Source organism: Leptodactylus fuscus, chromosome 5 (genome assembly GCF_031893055.1).
Source record: "Leptodactylus fuscus isolate aLepFus1 chromosome 5, aLepFus1.hap2, whole genome shotgun sequence".
In the NCBI taxonomy this organism is placed as follows: Eukaryota; Metazoa; Chordata; class Amphibia; order Anura; family Leptodactylidae; genus Leptodactylus; species Leptodactylus fuscus.
In genome coordinates, this window is record NC_134269.1 from 66073243 (window position 1) to 66099530 (window position 26288).

General features: G+C 41.1%; 1 protein-coding gene across 1 annotated transcript in view; it reads left to right on the plus strand.

Moving 5' to 3' along the window:
- ZNF710 (zinc finger protein 710) overlaps positions 1 to 25622 on the plus strand; it is a 64304-nt gene extending 38682 nt beyond the window's left edge. The window contains exons 3-6 of the mRNA XM_075273319.1: positions 17969 to 19447; positions 20801 to 20992; positions 23087 to 23261; positions 24858 to 25622. Of these exons, the coding sequence (XP_075129420.1) occupies positions 17987 to 19447; positions 20801 to 20992; positions 23087 to 23261; positions 24858 to 25027 (1998 nt within the window). The 5' untranslated portion in view covers positions 17969 to 17986 and the 3' untranslated portion in view covers positions 25028 to 25622. The remainder of the gene's footprint in view (positions 1 to 17968; positions 19448 to 20800; positions 20993 to 23086; positions 23262 to 24857) is intronic.
- The last annotated feature ends 666 nt before the right edge of the window (positions 25623 to 26288 follow it).

A 26288-nucleotide genomic window follows, 5' to 3' on the forward strand; every position in this document is an offset into this window, starting at 1 on the left:
AGTGGTGGGTGTCAGTATGGTGTCTGCGAATTCTGATATGACCCGTTTTGCCACTTTCAGATCATATTTAGGATGCATATGCTGTATCTCTTATACTGTGCACCCCTTCCACTAAGTAATCATTAACCTTAACCCTGCATAATTTTGCAGATATTCTACATAGAATATGGGGACAACAGATATAGGAACTTCTATATATCTGATGTCATGTTGCTTTCCTAGAATCAAATATTTTACCGCAAAGTGGACTTGGTATTTGCTACAATTGTATCCACTGTGCCTGTACTGTAAAACTCCGTGATTTTTCCTGCGGCGTTTTCACCATGGGCAGATCATAGCGTATCCATCCTGTTGAGCCCCAGCCTTAAGGGGATTGACCAGGATTAAAATGACATGGCTCCCTTCTTTCATAAACAGCACTAAACATGTGTAAAGGTTGCATGTGGTATTACAGCTCATCTCTGTTAAGGTGACTAGTACCACATAAACTATTTTGCTATTTTGGAAGAATACAGCCATTTTTTTCTAACATTGAACAACTCCTTTAATAACCTGAGCTAAGAGGAGTACTGAAGGACTGGCAGGAGAAGTGCTGTGAGTGCTAGGTTGCCCCCCCCTACTGGTGCCATGTTGCGTCATAATGGTAGCCATGCAATGCTGTGTCTAATAGAATAGGGGCTCGCAGGAGAGGTTACCATGAAGTGGCAATAACTCCATGTAAAATGTTGATATGCGGTCCATGTCTTTTTTGGCTTCCCATATGTTGATGGTATGGCTTTCAGTCTGTAAAACAAAATTGTTTGCAAGTTTTAGTACAAACACGATTCCTTTAAAGGGGCTCTATCATTGGGAAAAGTCATTTTTAACTAAGCACATACTTGCATAGCCTTTAGAAAGGTTATTCCACACATACCTTTTATATGTAAACTCCTCAGTAATTTTTGAATGAGCTAGTTTTTTATTCATATGCTAATTAGCTTCCAGCGAGCACCGGAAGTTCTCAGCAAGCACTGTCTCTCTGCTATTCTCTCCTATGTGTGTGTGTGAGAGCAGGGAGATGAGTCATCAGTAGCAGCAACAGCAGTCTGTGCTGTATACACACATAGGAGAGAATAGCAGAGGGTGCACGATGAGACTTCCGGAGTGCACGCTGGAGGCCAATTAGCATATGAATAAAAACAGACTCATTCAAAAACTACTGAAGGGATTTACATATAAAAGGTAGGTGCGGAATAGCCTTTCCAAAGGCTATGTAAGTATGTCCTTAGTTAAAAATGTCTTTTCCCAACGATAGAGCCCCTTTAAAATGACAAGGAGCATTGTATGTATGGATGGCCTTTGAGGCACTAACTGTCCTTATTTAATTATATGTTGTTTAGTGTGATGGGAATCTGCTCAGTAAATCTCTCAACCTTCCTGTAATCTACAGTTTCTTTTCACGTTCCCTCCACATGCAGGTTACTAAATACTGCGTCCTTCCTGGCACATTGTGTGTGCCACTCCTATTGCTACAGGGACTCTGCAATCTTTAACAAATGGGAAGAAGTCCCGGGGAAGCAGCGTAGTCCCTGAATAATATTGAGAGTTCTCCAATAGGTGAAAAAATAGAGAGATCAGTTTTGTTTTCCTAGCAGCTTGATTTACATCCAATATCCTTGTGAACAAAAGAACGCAGACTAGATAATGACACTTTTTAGAAATCCATTCAGATAATTTACCATATAAAAGTGACTTCCAAATTACAATTTGGAAGAATGAGCAGAAAAAAAAACAAAACAAAGAAAACATTGAACAATTGTTATGTAGAAATGGTATGAGCTAAATAAAAACATGTTAATATTCTTGAATAAAAGGGCGTTTTAAAGGGAACCTATCACAGCAAAAACATAGTGTAGGCTACCTGGTATAGAGCCGGAGGGGATGAGCAGTATACCTTGTCATTTATTCATTGAAATGTCTGCGTATTCCAGGTTTAGGAGTCCAGTGTGTGGTCCTATCAGTGGCTGATAGCTATACTGGAACACTTTCACCGTGCACAGGACTCCTAAGGCCAGAATAAGAAGAGATTTTAAGGAATAAATGACTAGTTATACTGGAATTTTTCTAACAAAACTATATATCCTTCTGTTTAGCCATGTGCTTCTTCTTTATAATATCATGCCTTCATATTGGACTACATTATATCCTGGCAGGGTTCCCTTTAAGCATTCACTGATTTATAATGTAAGAAATAACTCCAAGGAGAAACCACTTATCAGTGGAAATGGTCACCAGGTCTGGGGCTCTTACACTGACAGCATATTCTTGTGCTCCCCAAACCTGGTGAAGTCCATTCCAACCTGCTGACTGTGTATAGACATTTATTCTGCCAGTGAAGACTCATGACTTATCTTTGGCATCTCCCAATGCATTCACTATCATACACTGGCAAGCCATTATCTACTGTGCCTGTACAATGAAGTGAGGGGAGTGAGGTGTACTGTCCTCCGCTGTACACGGCACATATGCCTAGAGCTGTAACTTCTGAAAACAGGTGAATGGAGACATGGATAGGACTGATGTGACCAGCATAACCCCACCAGCATAAGGACATCAGACCTGTTTTAACACTTAGAACCCTTTAGATTGAACACCTGAAGTTTCTCTAAATTCTTCTGAATATGAAGTGTTTCTAAGGAACCAAATTGGGTTGAGTTTCCAACAACCACTGTACAGATGCTGCAATAGGAAGTGTCCTTGTCCTGATGTCCTTATATTTAGTGAAGGTTTTTATCGGTGTTCCTCCCTGTTCTTCTGTTTTAGCCTTTGTATGTCAGTATGTCGTTTTACAAGTTAACATGTTTCACACGCTTTTAATATGAATAATTTTTGGCCATGTCTTTACTACTATAATATCTATTATTGCTTCATTTGCTTCTCTTTTACGTCCTGGTAACATTCTCTATTTGCCCCTGTTTTACTCACTAGAATCCACTCAGTTTTTTTTTCCATTCTCTTGTATAGATGTCTGTTCTTTCCATTTTTTTTTTCTTAGCCTCTCCTTGTGTTTTTTCCTATACATCCCTCCCTGGGCCCCTCTTACTCTCCTCATTTCTTAGCTCTTTCTTATAGTCTCACACTTATCCTTTCTATTTCTATCCTTCCCTTTTGTCTTGTTTGCCTGCTTTCACATCCCCTCCCTTTCCACCTCTCCATCGAGCGTTCCTCGCCCTCTTTCTTCCTCTTTTATCTGCTCGCTCTGTCTTTCTACGTGCCCCCTCCCATCAAGGCGCACCTCTCCACTTTTCCTGTTGCAGATGCCCTCTACCCTTGTGTACAATCTAGGCTTGTTTCAGTTTTCCTTCTGTAAGAAATGAATATGTGTGCAATGTATGAGTGTTGCAGACAATCTGATTTGGGGAGCTGTATTGTGTGAGATTTTAGCATTGGCCATATCGGAAATGAAAATTCAATTCCATTAAGGCAAACCTTTCCTATGTTACGTTGTATACATTTTTTATTCTGTCACTATGTTTTTTTGGTTGGAGTGAGTTCCACACCAGCATCACACTTCCATCATGGACACTTACAGATGAGAGGTACCTGATTCAGTATATTTCTCCATTGGTGTTAGTATTGGTGCTATAAAGTTGACACTATAGAATAATAGGAGGAAAATGCCAAAGTGAACAGAGCCTTAGTTCATATAATCTTAGTGCTCAGGCAATGAGCATTATATGTAACTTTGCAAATCTTTTCATTCGTTCTGGAGTTTAGAATTGTTACATAAAATAGGACAAACACATTGTGGAGTGTGACTGTCTCCATGTCCGGGCTACGCAAAAGAACATGTGCAGCCCCATCAATCAGTTGTTCCCACTGGAACTATATAGTGGATGGAGAGGCAGCAGACGTCTCTGCACAGTATGTACACTATGTAGTGGGCTAGGTTACTACATATCAGCTCCCATTAACGTTCTGCCGTCCTTAGAAAGAGCTGTGCTGGTGTGAAGCCTTTCATAGATCCTGGTTTTATTGGCCTAAGTCCCAGGGCTCGGTAGAATATAAGTCCATTATGAACACCCCTTTAATGGGTTGTCCAAGCTTCACTTCACTTATATTGAGCATCACTTCCTCTTCTCAGGCAAGCGACATTACATCCTTTGGTCCATGGCCTTGCTTCAGCTCAATCCTCTTCAAATGAATGGGACTAAACTGCAATATCAAGCACAGCCACTATACTCTACAATGTACAAGGCTGTGCTTGGTAAGTTAATATAATTGAAAAATTAGAAAAATTAATAAAATTGGATATCCCCGGGCCTATCATAACCCTCTTTTTTCCCTTCTTTTTTGCTTCCTTTTCTTCCTTTCCATTCTCTTTTTCTCTCCTTGCCTCTGTTTCCCTCCCTTTAATTTCTCCAGGCTTTATTTCCCGAGTCCATACTATTAGTCTAGTTGTTACCTATTGCAGGGTCTTCCGCCTATTTTGAGGATCTGTCGGTGAATCTGATATTGTATGTTTGGATTTTGCAATATAAATTGGGAGTAAAACTTATATAGGCTAAAACTGAAAGATTTGCCAATAAGATCCGGTTAGTTGCTGTGAGCTATCTACAAATAACCATGAAATTCAGTGTAGCGGGAAGCAGTGTTTACATACGGTTCATAAACATGTACATGTATAATAGATATAATAGAAGCCTATGTTCTAAAGTAATCCCTTAATTTACAGTATTTTCAGTTTACAATGGTCCTTCCCACGCCATTGTAACTCAAAACTGCATTGTTCGTTGTCACAGAAAGTGCTGTTCAGTCTCTTCCCGGCTGTTTCCCTAACTCCTATAGAAATGAATGAAGAAAACCAAAGCTTCATTCATCCTCCACCTGAAAGCTATCGTCATCAGGTGGAACAGAGATTGGGAGACTTGCAGATAGGTGTAGGTCCCAAAAGGTGGGACTTGTACCTATTAGTAATTTATAGGATATCCTGTTATGAAAGTAATACCAGCATTGATGTCAAAAAGAGCTAAAACATAAGTTTTAATCCAGCTGTTAAAATGTTTCTCAGACCTACAACCAATTAAAAAAAAACCTTTTAAATGATAACCAGTGAGATCTAACCATACATCAGGCTGGCTGACTGTGGACTTCCCACCACCATTTGTTGCGTCATTTGCTATGCCCTACCGGTAGTTATAAGTTATCCTGCTAGCAAGGGTCTCCTGAAGAGTGGCTCCGACGATCTAGGAAACATGTAGGAACTGTTAGGGGGGAATCTACAGGGGAACATTGATATGGCACTTTCCATGTAAGTGTGGGAGTCTTTTAGGGGCTAGAGTTAGCATTTTTCCCAGGGTATAACAGGTAAATTGATGAAATATTACGATGGACTCCATCTACCTGGTTTGACGTTACAGGTCCATCCAGTGATAGTTTGACCTAGTTGGTTATTGTGATCAACTGGATACTCATCTATGGGGTGGAATATACAGTGTATACAGTATACAGTACCTTCTAATGCTGTTTCATGGTGAGATCTCGCTGGTTATCATTTAAAAGTATTTTATGGATTATAGATCTGAGGATCATTTTAATTGTTGGATTGAAAGTTATGTATTAGCTCACCCCAGTGCTGGTATTGATATATTGGTATTGGGAGTGTATTAATTATGTTCTTGTGCCTAGAGATGACTGTATTAAGTAGCTTTTGTCGATGATCCATTTTATAATACTGATGGCTTATTATTAGTATAGGTCATCAATGTTAGATCTGCAAGGATTAATTTATTCGGGACAGCATGGATTACAGTAAGGTTTATATACTGGCAGCCACACTGCTCACTCACTGTACAAAGTGTAGCAGGAGCTTTAGATTTTGTAATACCGCCTCGGTGAAGTCTATGGGCCAGTGTTGCAGTACCTAAAGCCCCCACTACACTTTGTACAGCAAGTGAGCAGAGTGGCTTCCAGTATATAAACTTTACTGTAATCCATGCTGTCCCTGATCAGCTGATCTGCAGGAGACCCAGGCTAGGCCATCAATATTACAAAGTTACAAGGCTAGGCTAAAGTATAACACATATTTCATTCCAAGGTTAGTGTAGTTATTACAGTCTGAATGTGGTACTTTGGACCAATATGTTAGCTATTCAGAATAAGTATGTGTAAGTAATGTCCATTATTAAAGGGCCACAGCAGACTCTACCTGCTCAGGAGGCTGAGGGCCTTCGGAGTCCGGGGGACACTTCTTAGGGCCTTCTTCAACTCTGTGGTTGCTTCAGCCATCTTTTTCGGTGTGGCCTGCTGGGGAAGCAGTATATCAACCAGGGACAGAAATAGACTTGACAGGCTGATCAGGAGGGCCAGCTCTGTCCTGGGGGGCCCCTTGGACCCAGTACAGGTGGTGGGTGACAGAAGGATACTGTCTGTGGTGACCTCCATGCGGGAGAACAAATCCCACCCCATGTATGGGACCCTGATGGGACTTGGCAGCACTGTAAGCGACCGTCTGCTTCACCCCAAGTGTGAGAAGGAGCGCTATCGCAGGTCCTTCCTTCCAACCACGACCAGGCTGTATAATCTACATCAGACCAAACGAAGAGCTCTCCGCACAGAGAACTAATGATTATGAGGATGACCATGAGGTCTTCCTCTTTCTCTTCTGTTTTTCCTTAGCTGCCATGGACTCCTAGTATATCTTCTCTTCTCAGCTTATCTGTGTCTACGTCTGTAACATATTACTCTGTATTATCCTGTATCTGTATTACTATGCTGCTGTAACACGCTGAAATTTCCCCAAGGTGGGACTATTAAAGGATTATCTTATCTTATCTTATCTCTTATTGTCAACTAGTTATATCAGTTATTGCATCAAAGTCTGGACCCAGTGCAGGATTCTCTGGTAGGCCAGTCTATCCTTGACGCCTTCAATATGAGTACATTATAAAGGCATACTACCTTAATAAAATAAAGTATTGTGTAGTGAAATACTAGATACTGTTAGGTAATGCCGTTAGAGACTTTTAGAAAAGATTTGGAAACTTTTTAAGAAATTTGAGCAGGAAAGAACGTGAGGAGGATACGTATCCTGTACCTGCAGAGGATTTTCAAAGAAGAAATAAGCTGGGATTGCCTATGTATTCTGTCTAGACACCAAACACTTCTCCCCCTCCATTCACACAGACTCAGCCACCCCCCCCCCCATCACTGCACTCTATTTTCTAGTAGCACATGTATTACAATAAATATTTAGGCTAATAGATATCAGCAAATATAAACATATATATGTTATTCGTGAATTACAAGGGCAGCCCATTGATTGGCAGTGGTCCATGTCTAAGGGTATGTTCACATTGAAGAATTTGGAGCTGATTTTGAGACTTATAAGCATGCAAACTCTGCTTTTGCTTTCACTGCAGGTTCCACAGGGCCAGTATTTGTAGTGGAATTTGAGGTGGAAGACCACCTCATATTCCTCTCCAATGTGAACAGTCCCTTATACGTCAGTGAAACCAAACACTTGCTACTAAATCCAGGAGTGGATTTAACTAGAGATGAGCGAGTACTGTTCGGATCAGCCGATCCAAACAGCACGCTCCATAGAAATGAATGGATGCACCTGGTACTTCCGCTTTGACGGCGGCCGGCCGCTTAACCCCCCACGTGCTGGCTACGTCCATTCATTTCTATGCGAGCGTGCTGTTCGGATCGGCTGATCCGAACAGTACTTGCTCATCTCTAGATTTAACCGAAGGGATACTTGTAAGAGCTTACTTTTTTGCATTCCTTTTCAAGCCACTCATGACTTTAGCTCAAAAATCGCAGCAAAATCTGCAACAAAAAACCACTGCGCTTCCGCAACATGGAGCCTGACGTTTTTGGAAATCGCAGCATGTATTTTGTCACAAGGTGCGGATGGGATTTGCTAGAATCGCATCCACTTTGCTGTGACTCTAAAATGCCACATTTTTTCTGTGGTGTTTGTGCCACGTGGGGTCCCGGCCTTAAACACACAAATCTTTTAGTTTAAAACATTGTTCCATAATAGAAATAAGAGGTTGACACCCCATGTAAAGCTTTTGTAGTTCATTTTATGATAAGGTTGATTAGATAAAAAGCTGTAGATAACAAGGAGAGAGATTATCTCCATCTTGGACACATTATAAGTGAGCGAAGGCACCCCCATCATAATGGAAAGATTATATCCTGTACTTATGGGAGCCATGATGTCAGTCTGAATACAGCCTTGTAAAATAAAGAGGAGTTCCCAGCGTTGTTTAGGGAATGTGTGTGCTCTTTTGTAGAAAAGTGTTTACACATTACACTTAGTGTTGTCACATTTATTTTCCACGTTATTCTAGATATATAAAAAACATAATATTTTGCCTAGAATTCCATATGGTGTCAGAGAACGGTTCCCTTACAGTGCCTTGGATCTGAACATATTGTCCCTGAGACCTGCTATGCATATGAAGTGATTATATCACCAATAATATCAGGATAAGTGGTATACAGCAAATGCTGGCATTCACATTTAGTAGAGAGGTATTTTCCTGGGTGCTGGGGCAACAGGACAGATGGCTTCGTGTATCTCTCATCTTTTCTATGGTTGGGTTTCTGTGACCCAGTAACAGTAAGAGGGGCTTTTTGGCTGGTCCGGTTAGTGCCAGCAGTGGTCAGCAGTGCATTGCATGTTTCCTCTAGGACAAGAGGTCAGTCCACCCTTCTCGCTCTCTTCCAGGCTCTTGTTTTTCTGCTATGTACAGTTCTCTGCCTCCTGCACACATCAGCTGTTCTCTATCAGTATTTCTCAGCTTGTCTATCTCTTATTTTAACTCTTTATCACTTTTCTTGCTTCGCCTCATGTTTTTATTCCCTCCTTGCTCCTTATCTTTAACATCTCCGCAACTTCAATCTTTCCTCCACATCACTCTCTATATTTTGCCTGCACTTCATATCTCTATTCTTCCCTTCCCCCTCTCCTGTCTTCCATCTGTCTCTCCCCCTTCATCTCCTCCTTTCTTCCTCCCACCCCTGCTGTTGTTTTCTCTTCACAGTTAATCCCTCATATATCTTTTTTTTTTTTTTTTCCTCTCCCCAATTTTTCCCACTCTTTCCTTCCTCCCCGTCTTAGGGACATACCAGACCTTCCTCCACCCCCTGCCTTTTTCCTGTTTGTCATGATCAGTCTCTCCTTTTCCCCATTTCTTGACTGGCGTTCCTCTTATCTTTGTAAAGCACACTCTTTCCTTGTCTCCTCATTTCTTTCATTTGTTTCTCCCCCTCCCTTCTTGCCTCTTCTCATGTCTCTTCTCTATCTTCCTGCTCACATCTGACTCTCCCAACCTGCCTGTCCTCTTCTGCCTTGCTCTGCAGTTCTCCTCTGCTTCTTCCTTTATGCTTGATCTGTATTTTATCAGGTCTTTTTTCTGCCTCCTGGTGTTCTGTACTAGACTGACCAGCCCACACTCTACAGTCCTAATGTCCATCTTCCTCCTAACCAGAAGTAATCTCATTTCTCATTTTTCTAACATATATCTGTGAATATTTAGCTTCTCCCTTTTCATTGTATATGTATGCCAGTCTCCTGTGTCCATCACCCTCCTTCTTCTCCTCTCATACACTTACCACAGTGACTTCCTAGCTTACCTCTCCTATCATTCTGCACTTATGTCTTTCTGACTACCCCTTCCCCCATTTGTACTTTATAACCCTTATTATGCTATTCCTTCTCATCTCCTACTTTTCTTATCTACCTCCTGAATTTCGTGTTTTTCTTTTTTACATTCCCTTGTACCTTAGATGCTGTCCCTCTGTTCTAGATTTTCGTCTCCTATTTTTTTCCATTCTCTCTTCTTCGCTCCACCTGCCCTCTCCCCTCCCCATTCTTCTCACATGTCCATCCTCTCTTGCTTTCCATTTCTTTTTTTCATCTATGTGATTTTTTTTTCATTGCTCTTTTTCTATTTTCCATCTCTGCACACTTATCATCTCTCACTCAGCATCCCCTCCCGTTGCTTACTTCTCTCACCCCCCCCCCCCCCACTCACTTTTCACAGTCTGTCTTTTTCCACCTCTTTCCCCCTCCCGTTCTTTTTACCTCTGCTGCTTTCTCTCGTCACATCTTCCTGCTGTCCCTCCACTGCTCCTCTCTGTCTCCTCTCGTCTTATCTTACTCATCTTTCTTCCTCTTTCTCTCACAATACAGCTCCATCTCTATTTCTTCCTCTCAGGCCAATACCTTCCCTATCCTCTATTTCTCCTGCTTGTCTGACTCTTCCGTTACATTGTGTGAAAGAGTTCTGTTCATCTATATATTCTCTCTTGACTATAGAATATGTCTTATTCTTCCTTTCTATCTTCAGTAAAGTTTTTGCATGTTTATTATCTACCAGCCCTTGTACATTTCACCTATGTTCTATGCAACATGGCATTCTATAGCCATTCAGCCCACTTCTGTAGCCTATAATTGGGGACATTAAAGTTATTTACTAAATCAAAGGCATACGTCATGACTGACCATTGAATCTATTGGAGGAAAATTGTACAATGGCAGTCTTGCGGGAAGACCGGCCTTATATGCAGTGTGGTTAAGCTTATTGACGTGTAATATGCATTCATGTTTACCAACCTTCTAATGAGAATTAAAGAAAGTCTAGCTTTTCACTGAAGAATGAGCAGATGATGTACTACTATCTGTCTATTAGTCACACTGTTAGTCCTATTGGTTGGAAAGTGCCAATAAATGAAATCTGGGACAAGTTTGGAGTTAAGGTGCCCCCACACATTAGTCTAAAGCTGATGAACATTTGTTGGGTGAGATTTAGGGTGCAATCACATGTGATGTCATTTCTAAACAAAGAAAATGACCGACAAAATAAAAAATGTAACACTACTGTGTGTGTCAAGAACCACATGCATTAACATGAGTAAAGACAGCACGGGTAACAGCACCCGTGGGCCCGAAAAAAAAACGCAGTGTTTTGCTGTCACCGTAAAGTGGATGGGATTCCAGACTTTGCGTTAACATACATGTTGTGGATACGCAGTGCATAATTGGGGAAAGTCCAAAGTGGAAAACGCTGCAAACTTTCTGTCAAATGAGTTGCAGGAGTAACTGTAAGGGTGCGTTCACATGATGTAAAATGGAGCGTGATCTGGCACGTATACGGCGTGTCAGAGTTTGAGCGCCACAAAATTACGGGTGCAAAATAATGCGGCGTATACGCTCGTAACTCCCATTGAAATCAATGGGATCTTTTTGAGCGCTCAAACTTTGACACGCCGTATATGTGCCAGATCACGCTCCATTTTACATTGTGTGAACGCACCCTAAAGCATTGCCACCGCGGTTTTTCCCACAGCGCTTTTTTGCTTCGGGACGACACGTGGGACCTTAGTCTTAAAGGGGTTTCCAGGACCTAGCAAAGCTGGATACTGATGACCTATCCGGCAGGTTCGAGTCCCACACCCAGACCCTTCGCCGATCAGCTGTTTCTGCCAATAGAAGTCATATATCCGTTTTATGGGCAGAACCAATCTGCGTGGGGTCCTGGTGTAGGGCCCTGAGAGATCTGATACTGACAAGCTATTAGTATCCAACTTTGCTAGGTCTCAGACAAACCCTTTTAAGAACAATAATTTTTTTCTCCAATAGCTGAAGGAAAGATCTATTATAAGAACAAAAGACTTTTTTTGTCCACAAATGATCTGTCATTCAAAGATTCAAAGGATGTTCTTGGAATAGTCTCAGAAAGATTAGTCCTCCTTCAACCAGTGTTCTTGATAATGACTAGCCGACATGTGATGTGTATGGTGGTCTCCTGTTGTTAAATGTCAACATGGCTAATCCTTTTCTTCTCAGGGCAGATAAGCCACCACCAGAGGTGTCTGGCAGCATCTTTTTTTCCATTTCCCCATTCAGAGTATAAGCACATTCAGCGGAGCTGAGCATGTTTGGAAAGATAGCTATTGGCCAAAATGAGGTTGTCACTTATCTGAATTGTCAGCTTAACATCTTCACCTATGTCACATAATGGTTTCTGCCCATTGTACAACCAAATGTCTGGCCTTCGGACTTATGGGCAGGGTCTCTTCTACTTTATTTTAATTGTGTATTTTCCTTTTTTTAGCCTTACATGACATTATATCTTCACTGCTCTAACATATTCTAGAATATCTTGATACTTGTTGTTTTCTATCATTTTCAAACTTGGACTTGGTTCAACTTAATAAAAAAGACTTCAAAGTAAAGACATTTATATTTTATAGATCTGTATTATTTAAAAATAACAGTAAAGAAATCTTGTCTGCAGTTATTGTATTTTGTGGAATGGAAAATATTCCTATTATATTACAGAAGTGAGCCATGTATGGTCCATTCAAGCAGATAAAGCAAACACACGAGGGAGAGAATGGTGGGGAGTAAGCATGCCCATACATGCTAGACTGCAGCCGCTAGTGGAAAACTATGGCAGTACATTGTATGGTCTCAAAGCCCTTATGACCAATCTTCTAATCAGAAGGATTATTTTGGCTAGAATAGAAGAATAACAACCATTGTCTTGTATATGGATATTGAGTTGACTATATAATTGATAAAATAGTAAAACAAAAAACAAGGTCTTGTGCACATGACCATAATACAGGCACATTTTAACATTTGCATTACAGCCACAATATCAGCCTTCCCACTCTTCTACTGTATTGGAGTTAGATCACTGTGGCATCTATGGCAATGTATGTCTGATTTAGTAAACCTGTAGTAGGGGTGGATATTGAGGCCACAATATGAACGCCAAAAAGTTCCAAATTCTGACTGTGAAAGTGTCAATTCTTGTAAGAAAAAACAGTGTCAAAGAAAATGTATCGAACACGTAACGTCTCTCGCTCATAGTCCCTGTAACGTTCCTCTCCTTTGTCTCTTGAGCTTCCCTTGCTCTTCCTCCTCCTTCCCCTCCGCTCTTTCTCTTTCTTTTCTTCTCTCTTCTCTTTTCCTGTCCTCCCTCCCTATGTGACAGCGTCCCTTGTTTCTGCAGCTGTCTCCTCCTCTGTCTGACTTTTTTTTTTTTTCTTTGTCTGGCTCTTACACCCTCTTCATATTTAACCCTTACTTTTCTCATACCTTCCATGACATGCCTTGTAGTTTGCAGATAAGGATATTATTTGCCATTTATTTGTTACATTATATTGTGTCTAAGAATTCCTCGAGTTTTTCTTGAGCTCATTTCTTGATGTGCTCACTCGAAGTGTGTAAAGCGCACCTGTTGCCAACACTTAGCCTTATGCATATTATATGGGACATAACCTTTATTGGTTATATTCTCACATGGGCAGATATGGCCCTCCAGCTTTCCTACTTCTTAAAGGAGTATTGCTAAACAATTTGATCAGCTGTCAGAAGCAGTTTCGGGTTGAAAAGTGACAAGTATCTGCTTTAAGAACTGTAGAAAAGTTGTGGGTCTTGATGGGATGTATGACTATGGGGCACTGTAATGTAGCAATTAATCTGGAGGTATGACATGCCAGCAGCAGAATACAGGCTGTTTATTATCAATATGTATCTTGTGCTTCATTCACAGATTTATTTTTTTTTTAATGCTTACTTGTATACCACCATCATATTCCACAGCACTTTACAGACATTGTCAGTTACTGTCTCATATAGATAATTTCACCTAAACACAACTCAGAGCACCCTGTTACATCATGTCCAGCAGTGCATTGTAGTTATTAAGAGAAACCATGGTAGAAGTGTAAACTGAAGATGGATCTAAAGTTTACTTATATTTATATATCCATTTCACATTGTTTATACATCGTAACATTTTCTGCAAAATAGTCACCATGCGTTTTAGTCCCTGTGGGGTTCACAATCTATTTTCCTACGGCCAGTTTCATAGGAAGCCAATTAACCTCTCAATATGGTTCAGCATATCGGAAGTAAAGAGAGAACTAAGAGAATAAGACACACAAACCTGGAGAGAAGATGCAGATCCATTCACTAGTTCTAATCCCAGGTTTAAGGCCATGCTTGCTCTGGGTTTATGAATCCAGAAGATCTCACGTCATGGTTGACAGCCTGCAGTCCAGCACTAGGCACATCATTTTATTTCAGCTATTTTTGTATAAATTTACTTTTGAACAACAGTTTCTCCAAGAATATTAATATATAAAGGTTGGGGGTCCTACCTTTGAATGACATTAATACTCCTTTAAAGCTATACAGTACCTAGACCTGGACATGTAGAATCACTTTCATACAGGCTTGCAATGTTTCCCGTGTATATATGGTTCTCCTGTTTTATAGAACATGTTATAACTTATAACGCAGAACCTCAGACTATAAACCATAATAGGAATTTAGAGTTCTATGAAGAATGAATCTATTACAGACCAGTGGGGTATATTGGATCCACCCTCTCTCTATACAGGACTTGTGCATGTCCATGTTGTTTGATATTATTGCCAATGATCCCATAAGAAAAAGACAATAAATGAGTTAGCCTTCCACTGGAGCCTATTATTAGGTTATAGAGAGATATCGACGTTTGCTACCTTACATTAAAGTGGAACAGTGTGAATTCACCATGGGGTTATGTGACTTCACAGGGTTGTACTGGGACATGACAAAGTGGAATAGTGTGATTCCAATGGACTACTGTGAAATGAGACATTGTGATCTCACAGTGGGGCACTGTGACATCACAAAGTGTCATTATGACATAGCAGTGGCTGTTGTTACATCACAGTGGAGTATTGGGCACTGTGACATCAGATAGGAGCATTGTGACATTATAATTAGGTGTTTTGACATCGCAAAAGATGTAATGTCAGATAATAATCTGGCATTGTGATATCACACTGAGTTCTGTGACATGACAATGGGAGAACTGCAACATTACAGTTGGACACTGTGACATTCTGACAGGACAATGCAACATTTCAATCTGACACTGTGACATCACAATAGAGCATTGAGACCAGTGTTGTACTGGGTTACATGAGAGCTATCCGAGGTGATGATTCTGATGACCCACCTTCCATCTATACATCATTGTGCTTGTAGATGAAGGACATATCATCAATAAGATCAAATAATTGACACTATTTATCATAAGAAACCGCCCCTAAATGAGTTAGTCTTCAGTTGAGTCTTTGGGGCCTATTGTTATGTTTTAGGTACTGGGCCCACTGGAGCATCCCTTGGTACCCTGTTGGGCAGAGCCTATGCTACTGACAGTTGTACACTGATAGCAAGTTCTATGTCCCCATAGTACTCCTCTTTGCACAATGGTCAGAAATTGAGCATCTGCTGGTTATGGATTCCAGTTTTTAAGCTTCTGATCATTCTGTACTTCTGAATGTTCCCGGCTGTCCAGCTTTCTGTACTAGATCCAGTGGCTGTACTTGTGTAGTTGGTTATATACACATCTGCTGGTTTTTTGCACCTAGCTCAAGTTGCATGATCGATCTGTGAACTGATTAAACTTTTATTGAGTCTCTGGATCAGCCGTCGCACTTTACAGTGTTAAACATTAACCACTCACTTAGTTTTACCAAACCATTGTGTTACATCAGTGTGATGGATAGATATATAGGATTTATGTAAAAATATATATCATATAGCTAGTCAACAGGGAGACGAAATAATTATCTTATTTTCCTGCTTACCCATAATCATATCTATACTTGCCTAGAAATCCATACCCCGATACCGTGGACCAAGCCTGTCACATAAGACATGGTGTTGTCAAATGGCTTACATATGACTTTTCTTGGTATTCCAGCCTAGTCCCATTTATTTGAATGCTACAATACCAGACACAGCCATAGCGTGGATCAGTTTTGGAAGAAAACATACAATTTATTTTTTTTTGTAAAACTGGGTAACCACTTTATTAATATGGGTGTATGGCAGCGTCATTAGAGTACGAGATCAATGGTGGGGCAACACACGGTGTTAGTGACTGCAGCCTTATCCCACTGGCAAGTGAATGGCACGAGGCTGTAATTATATCACTTGGCCACTATGAAACAGACAGCGTGCGAACAGTGAAGGGCATCACAGTACTTGCACAAGCTCCACAGCCCCATCAGGCAGCTGATTTATTGGGGGAGTCAGTCACCCACTGGTCTATTATTGATCAGCTATCCTATAAGGACACATCATCAATAAAAATGAAGTAGAAAACCATGTTAAAGGATGTCAGAAAGTATCTGGTAATTCTGAAAGGACTTTTCTTGGCCTTTTCTATCGATAACCATTTTTTATGGTAGGTCATCAATATTACACTAGTGAGGAGTCCAAGTCCTGATGCCCCCAATTGTCAGATGAAGAAATAACACTAAATCATCCACCGTGCAATGACCAGGAATGGTACTACAGCTCTCTCATTCAATACAACCATACAATGGTACTACAGCTATGTTTTTCTGAGTATTTTAGGGTAAGACATAGATCTTTGTAATGGAGGAGCCTGTTGCTGTCTCATGCTGCGCATAGTAAGGGAAACATGAATCTGTTGCCAGAGCATTGGCTACGTCAGGCATTGCAGTTCCACTCCATTCACTTGAATAGGGATGAGCTGCAAAATCTTGGGCTTGTGATGGTCACACAGGTATACAGCTAGTTCCAGTTCAGTGTGTAAGAGCGCTCGCTTGTAACCGTCTATGTGAACATCAGTCTATAGTTAGATTTGAGCCTGAGCTCTTCCCGGCACCAGACTTGCAGCAGTGAAACTAGGGAGGTTTTCTGGTTAGATAGATGTCAGCAGGTTTCAGTGAAGATTAACACGAAATACAAAGTGTCTATGATCTTTATCTTCCTATGAACACAATTGTAGGAATCATCATCACCTTCTCACTTATGTTGCCCTGGAGCCCGGAGCAAACAGGTGCAGGGAGGAGTAAGAGTGACTGCTTACATATGAGGAGGGGTTACCTGTTTTTTTACCACTTAACCATTTAGTGGTAGATCTTGATGAAAACCATGAGAAGAGACCTCTTCAAATATTAGCAACGTTTGTTTCTAAATCTTCATTGGTATTAGTGGCCGCAATGTTCTAACATCTAAAGTATGTCACTGACCCCTTGGAATTAATAGTTATCTAGGGATCATGTCTGGAACGCAGCATCTTTTTCTTACAGATCCCTTCTCCATTACACAAGCCGCTTGCTTTTGGACTTTCAATAGGTTGTGCAGTATTTGCTTACTATTAAAGCAGCTGTTACTGTTCCTGTCCTGACTCACTGAAAATAAATATGTGCTAGAATTACTATATAGAGGACTATGTATTCATCCATCTGTTATGTCGTCCGAGTAGAGCAGAAGCTGTGTGCTACTGCAGATCAGTAATATGGGAAATCAGATGTCCAGACCCAAGAAGATAAGGGAGGGATTCCTATTACCACAAGCAGTAATGTAGAAGTAAAGTTGCCGCAGTTCCTCGCAGAGGATTGGCGATGCCACTATTACATGTTCAGAATTCAAGTTTTTTTTTTCTTGTATATTTTCTATATTCTATACACTAATTTTTTTTAATATTTGGGTGATTCTGTCAAAATAAAGGAATATATTCTGTTCAAAAAAACAAGTTAAAATGAAATATTTTTTTAAATAAATAAATTTATAAATAAAATATGCCATTTCTAGGCTTACCAGATCACCACTAGTCTGTGACTCCATCTCCAGACGCAGAGAATGGCAGAAGATGCCCACTCGACAGTGGTGGGGATCAATGAGGAGAGTAATGCTTGCTTTATTTTTACCCATTCTGCCCCGTTCTAAAAAAAAAAAAAAAATACATATATGATAATATTGTTAACCAATTTTATGTGAACCATTTTATTGGATATTCCCCAATTAAAATTTCTGATGCAGGTCAAAATGTTTCCAGTGAGGGTTCTGTACATGACCAGACTGAACAGATAGATTGTAGTTTTCAGGTCTTCAGATAATATAATAAAATCTGTTCTTTCTCCATAGGGAAGGCATGCCATTCTGATGGTATGTAATATGGATCGGTTCACTGACTTTGGCACACAGACCGATGCTGTGGTGGTGCTGTCCCTAGCACAGGCTGCTGTTTTGGGCCTAGTGTCAGATAATGAGCTTTTTGGAGCGACAATCAGCCCAGGCGGATTCTTCCCCTCCTCCCGGAGTGACTTTACAGATAATGGACCTATTGAGGCAGAACAGCCAGAAGGTGAGAACTACCTGAACACCGGAGGAAAGGTTGCAGCCGAACCATTAGAAGATGATGCCTTGGATTCGGAAAAACATCCCAAACGGAAGAAACGTCTTCCAGTCAAAGTAGTTCCAAAAATTAAATGTGAAAAACCTGAAGAGGAGACCAATACAGAAGAAATCTGCCAGGTCACAATAGGAGCCAAAAGTGAAGATGGTGAAGATATGATTTCACAGGACACTCAGGAGCCTACCAGTGACAACACTGTACAAAACAGCTCTATGAAAATGATTGACCTCAGTACGTTCCATAGGAAGCCAAAGAGGTTTCGCCATTTTCGAGACAGACCACGTCATGATGTGGATGCTGATTATCGACGCATATTACAGCACCCTGTGCAAAACTCTTACCCTCTTCCACCTATGTCAATGATCCCTGGAAATTCCAGTTTGGACAATATGCAAAGGCAGTGTAATTTTGGACCAAACTTAATGCAGCCTAGTGACACTAAAACCCCAATCATTGGATCACCTAAGATGGAGGAAAATGTGCAAAGCTTTATTTGGCCTGAATCCAATGAACATGAAACGGATACAGCAGAAAACATTGAACGTAACAAAAAGGCCCAGTTGGATAGGTTAGATATAAATGTACAGATTGATGATTCCTACCTGGTGGAGGCTGGTGATCGCCAGAAACGGTGGCAGTGCCGAATGTGTGAGAAATCCTATACCTCAAAGTACAACTTAGTCACACACATCCTGGGGCACAGCGGGATCAAACCCCATTCATGCCCACACTGCAACAAACTTTTCAAACAGCCAAGTCATTTACAAACTCACCTCCTGACACACCAAGGGACGAGACCACACAAGTGTGAGGTGTGCAACAAGGCCTTTACACAGACCAGCCACCTGAAGAGACACATGCTACTCCATACAGACATCAAACCCTACAGCTGTCGCTTTTGTGGTCGGGGTTTTGCCTACCCCAGTGAACTCAAAGCCCATGAGGTAAAGCATGAAAATGGCAGATGCCACGTCTGTGTCGAATGTGGACTGGACTTTGCTACATTAACACAGCTGAAACGTCACATCTCCTCACACCAAGGACCCACAATGTACCAGTGTATGGAGTGCAACAAGTCCTTCCATTATCGCAGTCAGCTACAAAACCATATGCTGAAGCATCAGAATGTACGACCATTTGTCTGTAAAGAATGCGGCATGGAATTCAGCCAAATCCATCATCTTAAGCAGCATTCACTTACGCACAAGGTATTTTAGCCATACTCCCACAATACTGTTTATTGAAATGTATATATTTTTAGAGCTGTTTCCAATAATTTCCATATATTATTATGTAACACGCTCTCTCACACATGTTACTATATGGACGTTGCTTCGGATCAACCACAATGAACCAGAGGCTTCAGTTCTGCTTATATTTCACATACAGTACATTGCTGGAGTTATGATAAGGGGAACACCCATGGAATCTGAAATAAACATGTGTCCATTAGCCTATCACATAGCATGTCTTCTATAATATCCTGTAAATATTTAAGAATTGTCTGTTATTCCTCATAACCTGTGTTTATAGAGCATCAGATTGTATGTTACATATGTTGGCTAGCAACAGAGCTGTTATGTCTATTTTCTCTTTAATGCACTTACCGGTAGTTATTGGTCTCTTGCTGTCTGGTTCCCTCTAGTGTCTTGTGGGGGTAAAGCAGCCAATATTTGCTACCAGAGCTTATACATGGAAAATGCAGCTTGTTATAGACAGTAAAATACTGTCATGAGACAGAACTGCCATATAAAATCTTTATTGAAAAGTCATATAAAATCTACATATAATGATATCAAAAAATACAACAGTGGAACCAATGCTTCCTAAAATAGAGCAAATGGAGGGTCCAATAAATATGATAATAACCCCATAGGGAGCTGGACATAAATAAGAAGGTGCCACAAATTATTGAAATCTGTGATCCTTCAAACGAAATACTGGCTGACATATATTAAGAATGTTTTTTTATATATTTCAGTCTTAAACCATACTTTGTAGGGATAAAATATGCCATATATTAAGATATTAAGATGCACACTCCACTTGGAATGTGGTTTATCTTTGGCTGTCTTAAAGACATAAAATGAAATACATGCTTGGTTTCAGCAGGTATAGATTTGTATTGTAATGTAAATTCTCTTTACTGAGGTTGGCAGATCTGTCATAAAGACTGTGGTCACACCCAATCCAGATAACCCTGTGGGTAAAGAAGTCACTTATTTACTGTGATCAGTCCCTCCAATGGTGTTGAGGCAGCATTGGAAGGGTACATGACAATTAATTTAATTAATATTATATATGACTAAATGATGACAGTAATCCAGACAGAGGCAGGCCATATAAACTTTGTAGGCCACAGCAGATATTCTATTGAGCAGCATTATTGACCACTATCTAACTTCAGATGTCTTATTGCTGCTTTACTTGGTCCATTACAACCCCTCCATGTCATTCTAAGAAGTTGGTATGTGAGGCGACATTTCTTCATACCATTTATTTTTCTTGACCACAAATGAATGTCTCTGCAATCCTTAATCTGTATTCTTAATTTGTTCCAGGGTGTAAAGGAGTTTAAATGTGAGGTATGTGGGCGGGAATTCACTCTGCATGCCAACATGAAGCGCCACATGCTGATCCATGCCAGTGTTCGCCCATTCCAGTGCCATATCTGCTTTAAGACCTTTGTACAGAAGCAAACGCTGAAGACTCATATGATAGTGCACTCCCCTGTCAAGCCGTTCAAATGCAAGGTACAAGCCAGGCTGAGTAGTGGCCCATTCTACAACAAGATCTTCTTTCGGTCCGACAATGGCGCAGTTTATCGTTTCAGTGACCAGGAGAATTGCTTCTGGAGTTGTAACCTTTTTATTATAGTTGTATAGAACTTCAGAGGCCTAAGAGAGTTCTTGGGTTCTATGAGGGTACTTTCATGTGTAGGAATCTGCTGCGGATTTGGAGGCTTGTTTCACTCCCCCAAATTTGCAGTATATTCCGCCCTGAATCATTGTTTTCAATGGGAGGCAGAGATCACAGCAGGACGTCTTGCCACAGATTCTGCAGCTCCAGAGTCCCTGTCGATCAGGCCTATTCATCCAGACCTAATCAGCAGAGGAAAGCTGTGATTCAATGCCAATGCGCTGCATCACATTTCATCACAACTAGGCCGTGGCCGAATACAGCAGCGAAAAATGAGGAGTCATTTCTCTTCAATTTCCACTGTGTGAACCTAGCTTTAGAGGTTGGCAAAACCAGTTTCAGTCTAAGGGAATCTCTGAACTGATAGTTCTCTGTTCCAATACATTTTAAGGATAAGGGCCCCTTCACATGGAGGATACGCTGGCTGATTCTGAACGTGTAAACGTTCTGAATCAGCGGCGTTTAAAACAGGTCCCATTGCTTTCTATGGGAGCCAGCATACGTGCGCTCCCCATAGAAATGAATGGGCTGCTTTTTTCCATTCATTTCTATGGGGAGCGCACGTATGCCGGCTCCCATAGAAAGCAATGGGATATGTTTTAAACGCGCTGATCTGAAACGTTTACACGTTCAGAATCAGCCAGCGTATCCTCCGTGTGAAGGGGCCCTAAGGCCCCACGATGCAAAATAGTAGCTTTTTTTTGTTGCAGATTTTGCTGCACTTTTTTGAGGCAAAGCCAGGAATGGATTGAGCAGGATTTCCCTGTAGGTAATCTTGGGTTTGGCTCAAAAAACTGCAGCAAAACCTGCAACAATAAACCAAAATCTGCTGTTCTGCAATGTGGGGCCTCAGCCTAAGACCGGGGCCCCATCGAATGGAAACACCGCGATTTGCATCGTGAGAAAAATCGTGGTGTTTTCTTCTACAGGCAAAGCGGATGGGATTCTAGCGAATCCGATGCCAACTGTGCGTTAAAATCCACTGTGCGGACACGCCTCGATTTCCAAAACCAGCGTGCTTTTGGAAATTGCAGGATGTTAATTCTACCTATGGAAGTGCTGGCGGTTTTCCCATAGGTATAATTGTAAGAGAAAGTTCACGGAGGAAAACTCTGCAAACTTTCTGTTTAAAGTGCTGTGGGAAGAACCACGATGCATTGCCACTGTGCTTTTTCCCACACTGCTTTATTTCTGTGGTATGTCATGTGAGGTATCAGCCTAAAGCGGTTTTCTGGGACTTATTAATTGATGACCTATCCTCAGTTTGGAGATCAATTGAACACCAGCAGGGACCCAGCAACCAGGAATCCATCTGTTTGAAGCAGCAGCGGCTCTGAGAGTTGATTCCACTTCACAGACCATGTTATGTCACATCTATCGGTCAACACATGTCCTGTTTACATCGCTGTCCTATTCAAGTGAATTGGTTGAGCTGCAATACCAAGCACAGCAGCTAAATAAATGAATGGTGCTGTGCTTGTGTAGGTAGTGAAGAGGCTGCAGTACTCACCCAGCGCAGTGACCTCTTGAAACAGCTGGAACCCCTACTGACATTTGGAATCCCTGCTCATCTTCAATTGCTGTCCCATCCTAAGGATAGGTCATCAATTGGTAAGCCTGGAAACCTACTTTTTCTGCTATTGGAAATGGCAGCTCTGAATTAGCATTCACCCATTTAGTGTGGCAAAACCGCAGGTAATATGTTAAAACAGTAAATCAGCTCCAAACATCTCCAAACATAATGTGATGCAGCAAGAAACAAAAGACACTGGCTGTATATGAAGAGTATGGCTTCACTGTTTCCGTAGGTTGTGCCGATTCATTGTAATGTCTCTCATTTTGCTTCCAGTTATATAGAACAGCCCATAGCACAACCAGCCAGGACCAGTGCTGCATAGCTCATCTTTTACTGTTACTTTCTATTCTAGGTTTGTGGAAAATCTTTTAACCGAATGTATAACTTGCTGGGCCACATGCACCTTCATGCGGGCTACAAACCCTTCAAATGCCCGTATTGCTCCAGCAAGTTCAACCTGAAAGGCAACCTCAGTCGTCACATGAAGGTTAAACATGGGGTGATGGACGTCAGTTTGGAAAACCAAGGTTAGAAACTTAATTGGTTCTTTAAATAAAAATAATTGTGAAGGAAAATGCCTCCAGAAATGTCACATTTAACACTCCAGTTATGACATAGCATTCTCCAACATGAACATTTATTTCATCTTATGGCACTCTACACAAATTGCCATGTGAACCTATGGACTGTAGAAGTACCTGTAGATTATTCGGTGGCAGTTCTGGGATTTGTTGTTTGCTTCTACATTTCATCTATAGGGGGTGCAGCAATAGCAGTGGCTACCAGGCCCTGCAACCTGAGGGGGTCCAAAATATACACATATTCTAGATGGCACAAGTTAGGTAGGGGTACAATTACAGATTTCGCACTGGGGCCCCGTAGCTTCACCTCTGCTTTCATCTGTTTCATTTATGACTTCCAGACCTTGTGACAAGTGTCATTCAGAACATGGCATCCTGCATCAAAAAGTCCAGAAATAAATACCACAAAATCAATTCTACAAATACTGTAAATTCATATTTTTTTCAACAAGAATAAAAAAGCTGGAAGCTGAAAAAAATGTGTGAAGAAGGCCTAAGAGTAGGGTTGAGCGATTGTGTTAGAAAAAGATCGGATTCCGATCGGCGATCGAAAATTTCACGATCACGATCGGAATTCCAAACACGGCCTTTTTAGGTGGGATTGAGATCGGTGATCATTTCTCACAATGCTTTGCTACTGGCCAAGGATTGTGGGAAAAGCTAACAATGTTAGCCTTCACACTGAGTATACGCTCTGCTCATTCTGAGCGGAGTCTATACTCAGTGTGAAGGCTCCACTGCGGTTCCGTAGGAATGAATGGAAGCAGCCGGCACACAGCCTTAACTCCCTGCACATCGGCTGCATCCATTCATTCTAATGGGAGACTAGCTAACATCACTAGTAACTACTTACCTGCAGAGATGGCTGGTCCGGTGCCCGGTGTTTTCGTTCTTCTTTGCCTCGCTGCCCCCACCTCCCAGGTTAGTGTTAAAATGCTAGGAAGAAGGTGGGCTTGTGACTTAGGAGAGTGTGGGTGGATACAGGGCGGGGAGACTTGATGTCTCACCTCCCAGTACCCGCCCACACTCTCCTAACCTGGGAGGCATGGGGACAGCGAGGCGAAGCAGAACGAGAACATCGGGCACCGGACCAGCCATCTCTGCAGGTAAGTGGACACCACGGAGGACTAAGTAGCCAGAGGATTTTTTAAAAAAATCCTCTGGCTACTTAGTGATTAAAGAGTTCAATTGTTAGATTCCATGCTGTATAGTGAATTGTATAGTGAATAGGATTGCTTTTAAAATCCGATCTCCAATTAGTAAAAAAAATCCCATTGACTTGCATTGGGATCGGAATTGGGATCGAGATTGGGTTCGAATGAAAAATGATCGAAAATCGGATTTCAAAATCAATCCTGAAAAGTCAAGATCGGCTCAACCCTACCTATCACAGATGTCTTAGAAAAGTGGCCCTTACAAGCTAGTCAGTGTATCCCATTATTCCAATGCAGATGGACGTGAAGATGACTTGTTTCTGTGCACTACAGGCCACCTATTCCTGCATAAGGTCCATCATTTCTTATCTTTATTGTTCCTCTACAGATCCAATGATGGACCTTCCTGAGCAAGAATCCAATGATATGGACAGGCAGCAAGAAATGGAGGACTTTGAGGAGAACTCATACAGCTATGGAGAAGTGGAAAATCCATCAGTAGATCAGCCAATGGCCGAGCAAACTATGAAAGATATGGTCTATTACAATGTCCTATAGTTATTAGACAACAGTCCAAGCCTGACAGAGGAAGTTCTTGTATTTGGCTCTGATTTTATTTCTGCTATCTGCTCACAACTTCTCTTTGGAGCTTTATTTTTTTGACAAATGAGGATACACCTATCAGCTATGGCCTTACCATGGGGAAGCAGCAGTGTATATAGGTTGTATATATATATAAAGTTCAATGTTTCTTTAGGTCAGGTCTGGAAAAGAAGGATGTAATGTCTGCAGGCTTATTTTTGAGATGGCCTTCATCATAAGAAGCTGGACTTTCAGATATTTCAGTAGGTCCTTTTATGGACCGTGCACAGACTGTATATTTGGATTTTGTAGCTTGACCACTGGTATTATAAGAATTTTGTTTTTGTCAAGTATATTTTATGTTTCTATTTTTTTTTTTGCATCATCTAACATCTGGAATGAAATGTGTCCGGAAATGTTCATGTAGTCCACTACCTTTTTGTTTGTAGTCAGAAGCAGATTGTCTTACACTGAGGGGCTTCTTGGAGACAGGACATCATGTGAACACAATCGTCCTGGGTTCTATCCGAGTCCTGGAGCCTTGTTTTAGAATGTTACAAAATGAGGGGAGTGATGGCTTTGTAATGCAGGTGCACACTGGGCATTGCACTGCAGGTCACTATTCTCCCTCCTCCGAGGAACTGATTGTATGCGTATTCACACTTGATATTTTTACAGTACAAAGGGAATAGAGGGAGACCTTGGTTAATAAAACGAGTTGCAGCAACATAAGCTGCGTTTCTACCTCTCTGGCGCTCCTCCTCCGTTCCTATAAAGAGACTGACCGCTACTGATCTGTATATTACACTGTACTCTACTTTTGGACCGCATGGAAGACTAGGTGATTGACTCACAAGTATCTAAGTCTTACAAGCTGTTTGATATACATTCTTAAAGAACTGTGAGAATCTCTTGCTACCCGGTCATATATGTATGTCAGTTATAAACCACTGCTTAGGTAGTTCACTTGCTTTTGTGTAATTTTAGACTGGCTTACAGGGGTCCTCTGGTAACTGTAATGCTATGGGCCTCATTTCAAAGAACTTATTTTTTGAAATTTGCATATTTTCTATTCTAAATTATCAATATACAGTATAATTATTTCTCAATGTTCTAGACATATGAGGAAAATAAAGTCACTTTTCCTATATTGTCCCTGTGTCAGTCATTATTAGGCCCAGACTTTGGTTCCTGCTTTTTTTCAATGTCAGTCTGAATTTGGAAAGTTACAAACATT